General features: G+C 45.3%; 1 protein-coding gene across 3 annotated transcripts in view; it reads left to right on the forward strand.

Moving 5' to 3' along the window:
• Window positions 1-18,575, forward strand: part of MGAT4B (alpha-1,3-mannosyl-glycoprotein 4-beta-N-acetylglucosaminyltransferase B) — a 51,288-nt gene that overhangs the window by 15,870 nt on the left and 16,843 nt on the right. The window contains exon 1 of one of the 3 annotated variants that reach the window (XM_019286080.2): window positions 16,692-16,734. The exons of the other annotated variants lie outside the window; for them this stretch is intronic. Within the exon in view, the coding sequence (XP_019141625.1) occupies window positions 16,707-16,734 (28 nt within the window). The 5' untranslated portion in view covers window positions 16,692-16,706. Of the gene's footprint in view, window positions 1-16,691; window positions 16,735-18,575 lie in introns of those variants that run through there. 3 annotated transcript variants of the gene reach the window in all.

The following is an 18,575-nucleotide window of genomic DNA, read 5'->3' on the forward strand; positions in this document are numbered from 1 at the left end:
AGGAATGGCATTTATTGGGATTTTCTGGGATATCTATACTTGTTCTGGGCTGGGAAGTCTGTGGGACTCGGGGCAGGAACTTCAGGCTGTGCCAGGAGGGCAGACGGAGCGAGCATCCTCTCTGCAGCATCTCACCCTGCTCAGCTCTGTGTTCAGCAAGGCTCCAGTGCCAGACAAAATACACGTGGGGAGGCAGCTGGTGCCAAAGCTGCTTGAGGAGAGCAGCAGTTGGCCATTAGTGTGCTTAGAAGTTGGGTGGATTGATTGTGCTGCTGTGGAAACCCAGGGCCAGGGGTGGAAGGTCACGCCGCAGGCTGCTGTCAGCGCAGGAGAAAGAGGGAGATTTTTATGTTTTGTGGCGCCTCTTTTCCTACTTTGGAAAAAGGTTTTATTTTATGTGTCTGTGTAAATGCTTTATAACCCAAGAGCTGTGGGTACTTTAAGTAATTGCTCAAAAACTGATGGTGAATTTTGACCATGTACAGACAGTGCCTTCAAGTTCTGAGGACTCTTCTCACAGATTGTGATGCATTTTTTTACTGCATTTAAATGAGTTATTTTATATAAATTCTGAGTGCTGGCAGGCTTACAATCATTGGGGCTTTTATAAGCTTGCTTTTTCTAAGGGACTGAAACAATGTCCTTCTTCCCAACAGCTTTCAACCTTGTAGTTTCACTTCAACCCAGGTAGGCCATGGTATGGAAACCCCAGAGGTGATCTAAAGTCCTCTGGTTGTTTTTAAGGTAGCCAGGAGAGCAGAAGAGAGATCTGTTGATGGCTCTATCAGGCATAGGTGAATCTGTACAGAAAGTGTTATCTTCGTAGCCCAAGCCACAAGAAATTATTTTATCAAAGCTTTTGGTTGAGTACAGGATGTCCAGATGTTGGGTTCCCCGCAGGGGTGGGGTGTGTTGGGGTGGCTGTAGCCAGCAATGTTCTCTTTGCCTGGTCAGTAGCTCAGCCCATCCCTCGTAAAGTCCTGCCAATGCAGAAAATAAACAAGACCAAGTTTTCTGTGCCTTCTCACACTTCTAGCAAGAGTTAGAAGTAGCAACAGAAAGAAAGTATTTGGGGGGATGGGGGTGGGGGGAGGGAGGGCAGGGTTAGTGGGCCCATCCATTTCAGTATTCCTACCTATGGCCAGAGCCTCATTCTCTAATTTTCGTTGCTCTGGCTGTTTTGTTTTTCCTTCATTGCAATCAAGATAATGCAGTACAATAGTGCACTAAGAATTCCAGCTATTCAATTACCTTTCAGAAGTTGACTTAATTGGCTCTTTAAGTGATAGCTCTCTATTGTGTGCAATCAGCACCACTCAAGGAGGGAGCAGGAAGAGGAGAAGGCTTTTGTTTCTAATCAATAAACAGAGGTCTTTGAAATAATGCTGCTTGCAATTTGTATCACTGGTTAAATTACACTGAAGATGATCATCTGCACCTTCCTGGAGGAGCACAGCTCTAGCAGAGTAATAAAGCTTTACTATCCACAAACGTGGACTGTTTTACTCTGTGTTTCAAGTTAATCCAGTATTCTCCCCTTGAATTTTTTTTCCCCCCAAAGTACTAAAGAAAACCAAAGCCAAACTGCTGCAGAACCTGGCACAGATGGTTTGGGAAAGTCTAATATGTAATGACTAATCATTTGGTTTGTACCTCATAAAGTATGCAAATAAATGTGATACCTGATGATAAATAATTCAAAGTCGAGATGCAAGGCAAGGGGAGATTATAGAAGGAGTGTAAAGTTGTGTAAACCAACTTTAAGAAAAATAAGCAATCTCAAAAGCTTAAGCTCTTCTTCCAAGCTACGCTCCATAGAAGCAGCTGCTTCTTGGTGCAGGTTTGCTTCCAGTGCTTGAATCCAGGGGACTTTAGGCCAGCAGGATTTCCAGTTTGTAGTCAGTTTGGCCAAAACTACAAATCTCAGGAGCTGCCCCCCTTGCATATCTCTGTTGCACTTCAGGTCATCACTGAGCCTGGTTTATGCAGCAGGAAAGCTTTGCCAAATGCATCAGATTTCTTTTAGATATATATTTTTTGGTTTATTTTTTACTAGTTATTGAGTTAAAAGTGATCATCTGCTTCATAGTTTCATTAAAGCTAAAAATAGTAGTCATAATAAACTATTTAGTCCTCATTAAAAGTATTTTGAATCCAGAAAGGTCTTCTTGAGATTGCAAGAGGCACAAGACTGGAAGTCATGCTCAGACCCCTGATGCTACTACTGCCTGGGGCAATTCCAGCTCCCATCCCCTAATCCATCCCCTCCTGAGGGGGTTGGTGAGAACTGCAGATGCAGACCTGTATGGAACCACAGGTTTTAATGATTAAGCATCCCTCACACTCCTGGGTAGGGTGCGTGTCTCTCTGCACTCCATTTTCAACACCTTCTCTAGGGAATTTCATTTGCTTTGTGGGAGCAGCCATGGGATGTTCTTTGCAGGGATTGGCTCGCTCTGACCAAGCTGGGATTTAATTCATTAAAGATGCTTCTTCCTTTGCTCCCTGCCCCATCCTGGTAAGAGATGGATAATCACCCTTCAGTGCAGTGTTCTTGCAGCGGGAGGGAAGATGGTGTTGATGCAGATTTATAATCCTGCGCTGAAGAACAGCTTTAAGATCATTTCACATGTCAGCTTTGTAGGAGTTTTCACTAAACTGTGGAGGTAGCTTGATTTTGCCCTTTTATCAGCCAGATATAGCAATGCTACAATGTCCTGCTCCAGCTCAGCATTTGGCAGCGTTCCTGAAATTGCCAGCAGCCTTCTCCTGGCAGCCGCTGGCCAGTGTCAGGCACCTTCGTGCCCAGACACCCCGACAAGGCCGTGTTTGTTCGCTGAGGGTTGGTACGGTCCTGCCTCGGTGGAGGAGTGGAGCTGAATGGTCATTTTGTGATGACAGTAATTACAGCATCCGTGCAGTTCCACCATCCAAGTGTTTTACTGATGATCCCAAGTGCCGGGTTGGTTCCATACTGACTTTGCAGAGCACCGTGGCGCTGGGGGAGTGTGTGGCCTCCGTTTACCAGATGCAGTTGGTTTGCTCGTAGTTTTGTCTGTGTTGAGTTAAGCAATATAGGGGAAGGAGGGAAAAGAAACAACTTTTTTGTTGCAAATTTACTCTGTGGCTTCTTCGGCTCCTGGGAGGGGCTGTTATGATAAAGTCTGATATATTTCCACATCTGCCTACAAAAATGTAGGATTTATCTTTCAAATGAAATTTGCTCTGCTGCGCTGCCAGCAGGGTTTTTTTGAGTAGCTATTTTTGTGAAATATAACCCGAGAATTTGTATTGGCTTAACACTTAAAATGTAGCCAGGGGAAGATGGAATATTCATCTTTATTGTATTTGTTTCTCCTGTAATGAGACGTTACTGTCTGTCGTAAAGGAAGTGGTTCTCCAGCCCAGGGAGCATGCCCAGTGATTTTCTGCTTGCTCCATTAGCTCGTGTGCAGACCTCCTGATTTTTTATGTGCATGTGCTTTTTCTACTTGTTTAATCCTGCCAACTGCTCTTCTGGTTGGAAATCCATTTCTATAATGCTGGGTATTACACAAATTTGTTGAAGCTCTTAATGCCGATAACGGGGAAGGGGGTTGAGGCTGCTTTGCCCAGTCAGCCTCAGCCAACTTTCGCCTTCCCATCAGTCACACAGAGCTTTGGCTGCAGCTCAGTAAGGGCACAAAATGCACGCAGTAAAGAAAAATAAAGTTTAAGGAACAGCTAGAGTGCTGTAAATGTCACTTGCATTTTGATTTACAAAGTCCAAGCACAGCACAAATTGGATGGCTCGCTGTGCCCTGTGGAAATCTCTTTGTCTGCCTTTTTTTGCAATATTTCCATAACTAGTAATCATGGTATTGTAGGAGAGAGCCCTTCTATAAAGAGCTTTTTGGTCACTGCTGCTGTTTACTATGACTCTGTACAGCGTGTTAATTGCAGCCCCTCACTGACAGGAATATTCATCAGGAATTGCAGTGTAGATGCCAGCAGTGATGCTCTGGATTTTGGGGTTCTTGTGTGCATGATGCTTTGGGGACCAGAGGAGCAGTGAGAGGCATCCTCCCTCTCTGTGTGTGATTTGCAGTGTTTGTGGAGCTGTTTCCAGCAGGACTGAGCACATCCCTGTCTGTTGTACTGTTCTGGTTGTTTTAATCTGTTGAATTCATCTGTGGCACTTTGCCTGGTGGAGAGTGGTGGGAATGTTGTCAGCAGTGGCAGAGAAGGATGCCAGGCTGCTTTTTTTTATTATTATTTGTAGTAAAGCCATACAAAGTCCATCCAGGGCCTCATGACAATGGTTTGAGTAGCTGTCAAGCATGCATGTACCTTTTGTTTAAGCAATGGACCAGGTGACCTGCTCAAAGTTTAATGTGAGTTTATATACTTGTGTTAACTTCTGACTTAACTCTCCAGTTCTGTTAAAAATAAAAGGAATAGAATCATTCTGGCACACTTTGATAGCTACAGCATTTGGAAGCTCTTCAGCTTCTCTCTCTCCTCTTTCCTGATTTCTTCCCAAGAATAGTCGCAACACTTTCTTTTTTAGGATTTTGCCCTAATAATTACATCTACGAAGATGTGCTGGGATGGGTTATCCTGCAAGCAGGATTATGCCCTTAAATGGAAAATAAGCCCCCACAACAGCCAAAGTTTGGGCAAAAAAATATTATTGTGGGAAAACAAGGTTGCTAAATGTGGTATTCCATGTTATGGAGCTGCACAGTCAGGAAATGCTTGTTAGTGCAGAGAGGAAATGCTCATGTCTTCTAAATGCTCCTTGCATTCTTTTTTAATTTTGTTATAGTAGGAAAACATGGCTCTAGTAAAAGACCAACTACTACCTCCTCTGTAAAAGGGACAGGAGGTGTGAGAAAACATTAGAGACAGAGGGAGAGGCCAGTCTTGCTTTAATGAACTTTTAATTTGCTGGATTCTGCTCCTCCCTTTCCCCGCAAGCCAGTGGGGATGCAGCTCCTCTCCAGGCTGCCCGTCCGGTTCCCTGGCCCTGCTGCCTCTTGGCCAAAGATTTGGGCTAAATAATCCAATTAAGATTTGCAGCTTATATAACTCTCTTGGCTTGAGGCAGCAGCCGGACTGACGGGGATAGAAGCACATCTGGAAATCGTGTACTAAACATGCTGCCGCAGCCGGAGCCAAAACGGTTTGGACAAATTTGCTCATACGCACAAGATGTCCTTTGAACAGCAAGATGAGTGTGCACGGCCTCCTTGCTGAAGAAGTTGAAGTTAAAAAATGCTCCTATCCATGAATTGTTTCCCTGGCTGGGAAATTTAACTGGCTTTTTTCCTCCCCCTTCTCCTTTGGAAGATCATCCAGCTCTTCCTTTCCAGCTCCAGAGAATCAGCCAGGCCCTGTAGTACACTGATCATAAATAACACATATGGGTTTTTTTATTTCAGAGGTGGGAAGGACCTCCAGCATTATTTAGTCTGACTTCTTATCTGCTACCCATCACAGGAGTTGCTTTTTATTTAATCTGAACTACAGCTTGGTGTATAACTGGAACACAGCTCTGAAGACACAAGTATTTTTTCTGAGAATTCATTATAACCCTGGTAATTTATCCTAATGGTTAATGACACTATTAAAACATGAGCATTTTATGTTGGCTCGAGGGTTGGGGAGAAAATAGAATTCAGCCGTTCTGTATTTCAAGTAGTGTGCCCAACACAGGCTTAGAAAAAAAACAGTGCACGTTTTGGCGCTCTTGGATGTCTCTTCTTTTGTTGGCATCCATTACCCTCAGTAGGGAAGTTATGGGCATTAACAGCAGAACACATTTCCCTTCATGTGCAGTGATACGTGCTTATAGCTTCACTTTATAGTCTGCTGTCTAATGTTAAAGAATTGATTTGTCAGGTGTTCAAGGCTGGTTTAGCACTCATGTCCTGCCCATTCCTGGGTGCTTGGATGGCTGCTTGTCCAACAGCTTCTAAATCTGTGCTGGGGAAGGGTTGTAGAAACATCACCTCGCTGAAATCTGATGCCAAACACAGACAGACAGACAGACAGACACACACACACACACACACACACACACACACACACACGGCATTCCTGGGCTTGACCTCAGGAAAGCATGCCCAGGGAATTGGCTGCAGTGTGTGCACTGGCCCTGCTGCCAATGAGTGGTGCCAGAGCTGCAGAGGTGCTGGAGGTGGTTTGGCAGAGGGTGTGTTTTGGTCCCAAGAGGGGACATTGCTGAGGCACAGCAGTGCCAAAGCAGCACTCTGTGGCATCCTGACCCCACTGTGGCTTTTAAAGTGGTTTAGCCACTTCTGGGTGGTGCACAAGGATGTGTATCTTGGCAAAACCCTCCATGCCAGGGAGGTGGTGCAGAGCACTGGGTAGCTCTGCTGGGGCTGCTCCAGTCTGCAGCAATGTAGGGCTAATATGATATTTCTTCCAGCGTATGGATTTATAGGGCTGTCAGAATGCACCTGCTCTCACCAGGCTTTGGACATGGCCATGGGAGCCTTGTAGGAGTATCTTTGTAGTCATAAATACCCACATGCTAAGTAATGATCTTATAGTCTACACATTTGGGGGTTTTCCATGGTCATAAAACTAAATAATGAGTTCCCCAAAAGAGGCTGTATGTCTTGAACCACTCCTCCCAGCCCATGCCAGTACTGGAGCTCCCCCATATCCACTGCTCGCTCAGACATGGGTTTGCTGCCAGTGATAACCCAGCCATGCTGCCACTTCTTCCACATTGCTGCTGTGTCTGACTGACTGCCTGCGCTTGATGTTTTATTCCTAAAGAAGAGAGAAATTGGATTAAATTTTTCTCAGCCATGCACAGCAGTGATCCTGGGTAACAAAGCTGATCCGTGTGCAGGAAGCTTTGGGAAGCTGGGCGTGAGGGTAGGTTATTAACTGGGGACTCACTCAGGGTGATTTGCTTTATGGATATCTCAGAGAGGCATTCCAAAGGACTCCAAGAGGTGTTGAGCAGCCTCCATGGGCCTTGAGAGACCGTTTCAGGTGCATCAGGGGTACCTAAAGCACCTCAGTACATAAATTACCTCCCTGGACACTGAAGTCCAATAAACCTCTTTGTAGAGAGGGAACAAGGGCTCAAATTTTGCTCTACAGAGTCATGCTGCAAGTTTAAAGGGCAGTTTCCTGGTGGGTGAGTCACACTGTTTTCCCTGTGCCATGCTGAGCCTTGCTCCCCTGTTGTGGGATTTTTCCTGAGTTTTGACCTCCTGGCATCCCTGGGACAGGCCCTGCAGTCCCTCACACCCACCGGTGTAGTTTGCTGTGATTTCTGCAGTTTAACTCCTTCAGTACCAGCTGTGGCTTTGCTCAGCTGTGCTTGGGGTTTTTGTTGTGCAAAAGCCCTCTCCCTCCTGTGCCTTTGCTGAGCAGCCATAGCCTCTCCGGAGCTCTGTGCCCTCTCTTGTCTTTGCCTCACACCTCCTTGAGTTGACAGCCTGATCCGATGTCATCCTTCACATGCTCCTGTGAGGACGTATGGCTGCACTGGTGCTTTCTGGGCTGCGTGAGATGCAACTGTTCAATCATGGAAAACTCTCCCTGTGGGCTCTGACGCTGTTTGCTGGGCACAGCTTCTGGCAGCCCATCTTGCATTCTCCTTGCAGCACCTATGTCAAATTTCTGTAACAAAGCTTCCCTCGGGGTGGAAGGTCTGAAAAACTGATCCACAGCAGCTCACGTAGCAATTAGGTTACCTTATATGTGGCACCGGTAAAGGTAACGGTGTGTGAAATACTGAAAACCCAAATCCATATCAATAGACGTGTTCAGAGGGAATGTGAGGTGTGAACAGCGTGTCTTTGCTCACAGGGAGCGTGAAGTGTCTTCTGCCAGGACTCAGCAGCACTTTAAGAAGTCTAAGAAGAGTTGTGAAATTAAGCATAAATGCCATGGTCCTGTGGTTCAGGCCCCGAGAATCACACCTATTTTGGGAGGTGGTAAGCAGCAGGCTGTAAGGCTCAGTGCACTGCCTTTGAGCCTTTAGGTAAACCTGACATTGCAAGAAAGCAAAACCTGCAGGGATGTGGTTTAACAGCCATTTAAACTGTTCTCTTTTTGGGCTGTTGTCCAAAAGGGCATCCTGGTTCCCATGTGCTTCCTTTGCATCACTGGCTCAGTCAACAGAATGATCTAACCCAAAATTAAGCCTGCAGCAAGGATGCTAAATTCTCCAGCTGGATCAGGCCATGGGACCATGGGGCTGTCTGGGTGTTGGTGCCCTCTGAGGAGATGCAGGGAGCACGCTGCCTGTTTTGGCACTCCTGGCTCTCTGAAAGCCACTTGTGACACCTTTCCTGGAGCTCGGCATGGGGGAGTGGGAGATGCCAGTAACATTTCAGAGCAGCATCTTGTTGAGAGGCTTTCAGGCATCATTTAATAAGCAACCAGAGGTCTTACCAGTAGGACACCCGTGTAGTCAGCATCCTCCTTCCCTCCAGCTGTTTATTTTCTACCCTTGAAATGTCCTGCAACCCCCACCTTGTGCTGTGCCATCACCAGCATCTGTGTTGCCTCTCAGCAGAGCTGATCTGCTGGAGTAATGCTGCTGCTGCTGCTGCTGGCATGGGGCGGGCAGGCAGCTCTGCAGCTGGGCTGTTGGGTGTGGAACCAAGGCCTCCTGGTTCTAGGTTAGTCCCTGCATTTTGGAATAGAGAAAAGTTAATTTACTGCAGGTTACTGTTGCTGGCAAGTTGGGAATTCTGTCTTTGTACTTCCAGTCATGTGTTTTTTGCAAGGGGAAGAAATAAGTGCGGGTTTTATGCATTCTAAAGCAGCTGGTCTGGCTTAGTGAGAGAGGGTGCCGACATTATTTGATAACCCTTTCTCATGTTTTCTTGGCTGGTGAATGACAGAAAGGAGGAGTGGGTCTTCCTACTCTTCTAGTGGTATGTTTTTCTTCCCAGGAATTATCCTAGCATATAAAATGAAACAAGAGCCCCCAGATAGCATCGACAACTCTAGTTGGCCTAAGTGTGCTATTTTATGGCAATATCTTGTTTTTCCTGTGGGGAAAAGAAATGTACCCCATTAAGTGCTCGTGTTACAAGCCTGCACCCCAGGGGATAAATATTTCAAATATTAATGCTGAGTAATTTTTAAAAGGTTCTGCCTGCATTTTATTTTAAGCATTCTGCAAATTATTTAAGACTACTAAAACAAAATGCTGTTTAGATCAACTCATCCAGTGATCAGTATGTGGTGATTTTAAAATCTTCTCTACCCAAGAGCATGATCATGCTTCTGATGAGGCATTTGGTACAATAGGGAAATTGGAATCTGGTAGTGGCTGTGGATCTGCAGGTAGACAAGATGTACAATTTGCATAAACAGTGGAGCGAGGGGAGCACTCTCAATATCCTTTCACTCCAATACAGTCATGTGTGTTGCAAATGAGCTACTCTTTTGGAAAAAGAAGTCAAACCTGACTTGCATTGAAGTTCTCAGCTATTAACATCAGCGGGGCCAGGGACTCCAGCCAGAACTTCTGTGATTTCCTTGATATCCCTCTTAGTACATCACTCTAACTTTTCCATATGTGTTCTCTGATTTATAACACAGCAATACTTTATTTCACTGTTGTAAAATTCTTTCATACACTCAACCCTGCCAAAAGCTTCATATGTTATTGATTAAACACATTCCCACTGTTCCAGGATCTCAGCTGCTCTGAGTCTGGTGGTAACTTTAGTGGAATGATGAGTGCAATGGTCGATTGTACAAGGAGGTGGGGAAATACAAGGCACCAGCACTTACTGCTGCTAATCAATAAACTCACCTTCAATTTGCAAAGTGGAGCTGCTTTTTCTGCCCGCCAGTGCAACATCTCTCCTGAGATGGGCTGAGCTTGTCCATCAGCTGCGAAGTGCTGGTGGCTCAGGGTCATTTGTGGGGGGGATAATGATGATGTTTGATTTTAGTAGTGTTGGGAGAAGGATTAACAAGAGTTTCATTTCGACTCCTTCACAGGCAATTACCGACAGCTGCTGCTAGAGAAAGGGCGTGATGATTAACACGGTGACCTTTGCAAGGATTGACTTCCGTTCTTGGAGGGATTCCTTTTGGATGGACTTGCGAGCCATTAGCACTAAGCACAGAGCAGGATGCGTGGGGGCTTTGGGGTTTGGTGGAACAAGGTCTCTGTTTCACTATTAACTTAATTAGGTTATAATAGAAAGGGTTTTCCTGTTGGACTTCGAGGCATTTGCTCTGCTTCAGGGTTTTCTTCTTCTGTAAAGCTCCAGAGCTGGGCCTTGCCAGCACCCATGGGGACTTGGTCCTGCACGCTCCAGTCATCACCTGGTCCTTTGGGATTGTTTTGGTTCATGAGATTTTACTCACTGGCTTCGCTGCTGCTTGTGAGAACAAAGTGAAAGGGAGAGAAATGCAGTCTGGAGGGTTTGGTGAGATCCAAGCAAATCTGATTTGGGCTTTGAGAGCCAAATCTGATTTGGGCTTTTCCTGCATGCAATGGTTCTCAATCCAGCGTGACAAGTGACAAGTGACATGGCCCATGGCATGGTCAGTGCCCGGAGCTGAGCCTGGACCCCGGTGATGCGCAGACGAGGCTGCTGCAGATTCCTGCACATTCATCTTCAGAGCAGGAGAGCAACACCCTCTCCACTGCCAACCTGTTCCTGCTGCCCTTAGGTGCATCCAAGAGCATTTTCCATGCCCGTGCCATGTAAGGAAAGTGCATAGGCAAATGCATCTCTTTTTAAACCATGCAGAGGTTTGCTTGGTAGGATTGACCACATGTACCAGCTCAAATCCTTTTCTGTTCCCCTTTTCCCCGCTTCCTTTCTACCCCTTGCCCAGGTTTGCCTGTGTAATGTCCTCACTTAAAAATCCTGTCGAGCTGCAATTATTTCGAGGTTTAATGACCCGTGATTTCTGTAATGCTTTATTTTGTTCACTTTCAGCCCATTTTTATTCCCCAGTCAAATAAAGGGTATTAAAAAACCCACCAAGTACAAAGCCTTCACTTTCCATTTGAGAGAAAAATGCTTCGAAAGCTGTATTCGTGCTACACAGGTAAATAATTAGATTGCTAATGAATTAGCTTTGCTTTGAAGACAAAAGCTTCAGTGTTCCTAATTAGGTTGTGAGGAGAGACATAGAAATGCATGGTCTTTCTCCCAAGGAAAAGGGGAGAAAAAGGGGCTCCCAACCCAGCTGAGACCAGGGACCAGTGGCAGGATGCTGTTTTACCCCACCTTGGGCTCAGCACCTTCCAGCTCTTTGACATTGTTTAAATTCCTCAGCGAATTCATAGAAAAAATACACTTTATCTGTGCAACACATTTCCTTTTATCAGTTTCAAATTAATATTTGAATGCAATGGTTACTTACTGCTATGTAAGTAACCATTCTCCATTCTTCCAGGAGAATGGAAGCCTGTGGTATATTTTCATTATATCTCTCTATTTTATATGCTTTTCATCATAAGCCCTATTATCATGCCCTTCCTAAGATTAATTATCTCACATATATTTTCTTTCCTCACAGAGCAGGGGGTTTTTTCAGGCCTTTGATCATTCTTATCACCCTCTCAAAAGCCCCTTTTAAGTCTGTATTAATACTCTTTTTCAGATGATGTGAAAACTATTCTGGGATTAGGCAGCATCATTTTAATAATGTTATAATCTTCATACTGTTATTCCCCATCCTGTTCACTAACCATACTAACATCTTGTTTGCCTCCCTCCCTACCCCCCCCCCTTTTCCCTGGATTGCTGCTGCCTGCAGATTGGGCTGCAGACACTGATGCTGCGGCCTCCTCCCTAGTTGATATTGTTAATTAAGAATGATGTGAAAAATACCTTGATTTCCCCCCCCCAATTAAATTGCATCTATCAGTTTTGGTGTCGCTTTGCCATTTAGTTGACTTTTCTCTTGATGATTTGCTCCTTTTCTGGCTTTGACGAGCTTATCTCCATGTCCACTCCATATTTGACTACTTCACAAATTCATCTCCTTCCCCAGATCCTCACTAAATCTATTAGCTGGTGAGTTTAATACCAATCCTTATGGCTTCCTCTGGATAGTTAACCTTTTGCTATGATGAAAATTCACTGTTTAATCCCATCTTTTTTCTCTTTAGATCAATGGCAGCATTTGCCCTCTTCCCCTTTCCTCCTTAGCTGTTTTGCAGCAAAATGAATTGCCATCTTCTTCATCTTGTTAATCCCTTGAATGGGTTGATAAAACCCCAGGACAAATCAGAAGGACTGGTTCCTTTGTCAGAAGCTGATGGTGGTTTATACCTGCTGGGAATTTCCTCTCCTGCCAGTGCTTTTGTTTGGCAGGTGAAGCCCAGGGGATTTGCAGTGATCTTGGAGCGCTTTGTATCCTTCACTGTGATTCACCCACGGAGCTGCGCTGCAGAAAGAGATCCCAAACCTGCTCTGCAGGTACCCAAGAGCAGTCTGACGGCTTCTGCTGCCTCCTCTGCCCTGATCCAAGGCCTTTTAGGCAGAGGTGATGGACATTGCCGTATGCATTCCTAATCTCTGAGTTTCTACATCCTTGCTTTGGAGCCTGCCTCACTCCTGGGGAGCCTTTGGGTTTGGGCACAGGCACTCCTGTGACTTGCTCTCCTCCTTGGAATGGGGAATTGTAATGTTCACCATCTGTGTTGTGTTTCAGCATCCCCATAATGGGAAATCTACTCATCCCCATCTCTGAAAACTTACTACTTAGGACTTTGGAAGCAAAACAAAAAGCTGATTTTTTGAAATATCTGTGTGCGTGCTGTCTGAACTGAATCTCCAATGCAAACAGTAGCTCATACTTTGGAATAACAAGGTGCAGGGGATATGAATTTTCCTCTCTCCTTCTGATGATGTATGTGCTGAGACAACATTAAACTCCAGCGAGGAGATGCACAACAGAAATATGATCAACACCTACTGCTGCAAAAATAGTGACTTAAAGGTGCCCATATTCCCTGGGGAGGGACAGTCAGTGGAGAGATGCATTGCATTTCTCTCATTACACAGAGCTGCTGAAGGTTGAAATGCTGTTAAATATACCACAGGCTCTTATTAAATGGCCATATTAAAGAAAACAACATACACACACACCAGACTGGAGCTGGGGAAAGCGCTGGCTTTATTTGAGGATCATTTTTTCAGACAGGCTGAGTTTTAATAAGCCTCTTGCCCTGGCTGATGAGTTCTCTCAGCATGGCACTGGTGCCGTGGGATGCTCAAATCCAGCAGCCAACCCAGGGGCAGCACAGGAGCCTCCACTGACTGTGAGGGGATCTTTCCCACTGCCATAACCCACCTTGGCAATCAGTGCCTTTTACTGGGTGTGGAGGGTGGGTACTGGTTTTTCTAAGGTGCTGTAGACTCTGGTGCTCCAGAACAGCTCTTGAGCACAAGCTCCAAGTTGGAGCATAGTGGTGGCACTGAGGGGTGCATTGGGGTGGTGGGGCATCAAAATGCATTGTTCAGGATAGCATGTGCTGTAGGTTCTGACTGAGCTGAAATAAAGAGTAATTAAAGGGCAGAGGATGAACACAAGGAACTAAACCATAGCTGCTGGTTTTGACAGCTCTTTTGACCACCAGTGCCCATTATGCCCCATCCCTGGAAGTGTTCAAGGCCAGGTTGGATGGGCCTTGGAGCAACCTGTTCTAGTGGAAGATGTCCCTACCCATGGCAGGGGAGTGGAATGAGATGAACTTTAAAGTTCTTTCCAACCCAAACCATTCCGTGACTCTGGTGACTGGGCCTCTCCATCAGTGCCAGTGCCAGCACCACCTAACCCAGCCCAATTGCTTTGAGCTGGGAAGCCCAAATGCCACCCCTCTCCTTCCCCAGTCCCTGCCCTGCCTGAAACTCTCCACACCTGTAGCTATTTTCCCAATAACAATCAGCTTTCTAGTGGTACTAAAGATTCTACTTTCTTACTTTTTGCCTTGGTGGTAAGCCATAAATTATAACATAATTTTTAAAACTTGGAAAACTTTCTTTAAAAACTTTTTTTGCTTTAAAAACCTTTTTTCTTTAAAAAATGGTGTAAAAACCTTCTAATAAAGAATCTTGGGGTGTATTTATAAGCAGCAGCTAGAAAATGTCTGCTTTGACTGAGTATCCAGGTGGTTTGGGACACAGTGGAGACGTAAATGTCGCATAATCTTTACTGAGTAGAGCATCCGTGTTTGCTGTGTGGTGATGGCGCTGCTGAAACACTCACACTTTCTATGCAGATGAATCAGCCCCCAGCAGGGTAATTGCAACTGCTGGAGCCTTTTGGGAGGCCCACCCTGCCAGATACCACCCACTCCCCAAACTCTACCCTTGACAGTGTTTGAATTGTTGCTCAGTGTGTCTTGGTGCTCAGTTCCTCAATGCAAATCAGGTTCTCAGTGGCTGCATATATCCCACGCTGCCAAAATATTTATGATTTTAAAAGATGAGTCTGAAACTGGGAGCAGTGACCTGCTGGCTCACAGAAGGGAAGGTGATGTGTCTCTCAGCTTTCTCATCTCACAGGAGCACCATTCATGGGTTTTTTTAGATTTGAAGGAAAAGACCCGCTCAGTCTTCATCCTGCCTTTGGTGGGGGGGTGGGGAGGGGCTCATATTTGGGCATTCTGGATGCTAAACTATCCTGTCTTTTTCTTACTGCTACTTAAGGGTCTATTTGCAGTGGGTTTTGGGGGGATGATTTGGGGATTTGGTTATGGTAAGTCTCTAGAGCTGGTTTCTACCTTTTAAAACCAAATAAGCAAAGTGCAACATTTTGCTTTTAACAATATAAAAAGGTTATTGTGAAGTTGCTGCAATCCCTGTGTGCAAAGTGCCTCATACCTGTGTGCTGCACCAGCCATCAGATTTCCATGTAAAGCAGGACTGTTCCTTTTTTGCATCCCAGGAGCTGAATTTATTTCACGGATACAGCACAGTAACTCCTTCTATCCATTTTAATGGTCCAGTGAAATTCTGTTAGCAAGAGACCTAATGAATGTTGCGATTCAATCAGGGCAATCTAGAGTGTAATACGTGGAGCGATGCCAGCATTATATAAATCATTAAACATCAAAATGTAAGAAAAAAATAAAATTCCCTAATCATCATCTAACTCCAGGAGCTGCTGGGAATGGCTGGGGCTGGAGGCAGCTGGGGCCAGCACAGGTACCTGGCTGGGATGGGGACAGTGGCTCACCAGCCTGGTTCCTGTTCTTCCCCGTTAGCATTTTTTGGATAACACAGATGCTCTAGCATGAAGAGGTGGTTGTTCCTGTGCTCTGCAGTCCCCCCAGGCCCTTGCAAGTGCTAGAGGGGGAAGCATTTATTTCTTAAAGAGGTGCTTTAAATATGCCTAAAATGCCTAAAATGAGGGAGAACAGTCATTACAGAGACATTTTCTGTAGGCAGATGAATTTTCTGCTCCAAGTTCATTTACGTTGTAAGGGAAGCACACTTCTTCTTGCTCTTTTGGTTTTGGGAGCTTGTGCAACAGCGGTCAAAAGGTGCAGTTACACTCTTGAAGCCAAGATTTTACAGAGATAAACAGTTTAGAGGTTTGAGGATTGTTTTTAGTTTTTAAACCAAGTCTCTTGAAAGTCTTCCTAATGAGGAGCAAGTCCAGCTAGCAAAGACTGTGTGTTTGCTTTTGAAAAGATTGAATTGGAGGGAAATCTCTGGTGCTGGGCATGGGTCCACTCTTCTGGGAGAGGTTATCAGCAGAGAATAAAACCAAAAGTAATTGGAACTGAAATACGGATGTGTTTAAAACGCACTGCAGACTCCCTGGGAGGTTGGAGTGTGATTGGAAAGACAAATGCAAAATACAGAATTATAAAATTCCTGACTATATATATATATATATATATATGCATATGTGGATGACTGGGTGAGATTTCAGGGTGGGGGTTTTATTGGCACTGATCTGATTTTGTGTCTGTCTGCTGGTTTAGGATCAGATTATTTTGCTTTCACTCAAAAACTGAAAATGGATGTGGATGCAGTTGTCCCAGCCCTCACCTCTGCTAGCAAACATAGTTTGCACTTAAGAGTCACTTGAATAAGAATGAAGCCACAGAATTCTCCATAATGGAGAAATGCTTTTTATTAAGGGGATGCTGTCTTAGATGGATAAATCCTTTGGGAAGGCTGCAGGAGCTTAGCTCTGTGGGGCACCCACAGGCTCCTGAGGAGCAGCCTATGAGCCCCACCAGCTTGTGCCCATCCCTTGCACACTACTGCATCCCAACTGCTGGGGGGTCACAGAATGTTCTGGCTTGGAAGGCACCCACTAAGATCATCAAAGTCCAACTCCTGAAAGGGCCTGTTCAATCTGTCCCTTCCTTTTGCTTCCCTACTGGTTTGTGTTGTTGCTCAGCAAACCCAGCCCAGGGTTCTCAGCTGAAAACACAAAGCCTGGCAGCTGTGTCTGGGCACAGCTGTGTGGGGGGACATCGGTCAGTGAGTGATGCTCAGCCGGACACTTCCTATGGCCACTGTCCCTCAGCCTTGGGCTTCTCACCCCTCCAGGGATCCCCTCTCAGAGCTGCTCCAGTGGGCATAGCATGGACAGATGGTGCCTAGCACTCAGCTGTGCCCAGTGCTGCTTCCCTGCCCTGCTGAGCACCAGCTTGTATGAGGATGCCTGATTCCCACTTGGAGCCTCACAGCCAGCCTGCTTCTAAAAACAGATTGTGAAAAACCATGGAGTGCAAGTATGGGCCCTGGCAAGGTGAGAAATGGGTTCTTTGCACATGTGTGCTGCAAGTTTGAGAGGTTTTTGGTCTCCCAGGTCAGTCCTGCAGCCTGTCACCTAATGCTGACTTTCTTTCTTTCTTAAACCAGTATATTTTAAGCCCAAAGCAATGTGTTATCTCTCAAGAAAAAAATAAGCTTAATCTTTTTTTTTTTTTTCGATATAGCTAGGAGTTTTTGTCCTGCAGTGCTTGAGTCTGGGGATATTTTAAGAGCTCTGTTATCTTGTGCTGGGAGGGAGTACAATAAATATGTAGATAGGGAGTGCTGCTGCTTTGAAAGGTAAGTAAAGGGTCTGTGCTGAACTGACACTAGCTGAAAAATTTGTTCAGCCTAATTAGCAGCAAATCACTTCTGTGTCCAACCTTGCTTGTGGAGATGGGAGCCAGTCCACCCCCTCCCCCCCTTATCCTCTGCTGCCCTTCATGGGTTTTCAGAGCCCTCTCTGGCTGAGCAGTGAGGGTTTTTGTGAGGACACGGATCTGCAGCCACGTGTCATTGCGGGCCAACAAGTGCAAAATTACTGGAAATTCGTGGGAAACTGTACACCCATCTCGGGCTTTGTCTAGGATTGTTCAGGCTGTCATTGGAACCAGTCACGATCGATCAGCTTTTAAATTTCATGAAATTTTAATTAAAGAATGGAAAGCCTACGAAGACATCATATGACAAGAGCGCTGGAAACAAATACAATTTCACTTCCAACCATTAACCAGAAAAGCAGCAAATGGTTGACTGCACATCGCCATTGCAGTCTAAGGAAAGTACAGCTCTTGGCTTCGGTGGGCAGGTCATTAGTGACTGAATAATCAGTGACATTTCCCTTCTAAATCTGACACAAATGAAGTGCAGTGCTCTGGAAAAAGCCATTAAGTGCAAAGCCTCGCCTTTACTCTGCTCCAGGTATTGCAGAACAAGATCTAATGGCAGCCTTTAGCTGTGATTTAGCTTTGATAGCATCCACGGGATAGTAACCTCCCAGGATACCAAGAGCCAAGTGCTTCCAGCCTTGCACAAGCCATCATGTTGTGCAAAAACAGAAAGTGAGTCTTGTTCCTTGCTGGTGTTCCCAGATGCAGCCAGTAAAAGACACAAGTAGGGAAACCTGTAATGTGGAGTACTGGAAAGCTGAACAGTGTATTCTTATGCCTGAGAGGTACCAGCAGGTAAAGATCTCACTCATCATGGGATGAGTTTTTAGAGCCTGACATCCTCCTGTGAATTCCCGTCGCAGCTCTCAAAGCTGGGTGTTAACCTGTTTTTCTGCACATTTGAAAATGTTTTCTTGATGGGAGTGGAAAGTGAGCAGCACTACACAGGAAAAAGGAAGGACTGGTCTTGTTTATGTCTGTCCCTTGAATTTCTCTGAATAATGTGTTGTAAGATGGATGGAATCATCAAATGGGTGTAACTTCCTCTGCTCCCTCCCCGTGTGCTGTGGCTTTGAAAATAATGTCAAAAGGTTAATAGGAGCCAGACTGCGTTGGGGGCATCCCTTGTGTGAAGCAGTGAGTCTTTAAGGAGGTTTTTCTTGGGGGAAAGACTGAGTAGGGGAAACTTTTCCTAGGCAAAAGCATTACCAGTAGCTGGACTGGGAAGCACTGTTGTCTTGGAAACTCTGTGCATTGAAGCTGGATATGTCTGATCTTCAAAATTCCTTTTTCTTCATGGACCCCAAAATAGAAGTTTTCAATGCAGTCAGGGTATCTTTTTCAATTGCTTTGATTTATATTTAGCCCTGCGTTGGGAAGTTCCAGTGCAGTATTTTTGATCATTAGCTCTCCTAATCGTGTTTGGGTTAAGAGTCTACTATTCAGT

This window comes from Corvus cornix, chromosome 13 (assembly GCF_000738735.6).
Source record: "Corvus cornix cornix isolate S_Up_H32 chromosome 13, ASM73873v5, whole genome shotgun sequence".
NCBI lineage: Eukaryota > Metazoa > Chordata > Aves > Passeriformes > Corvidae > Corvus > Corvus cornix.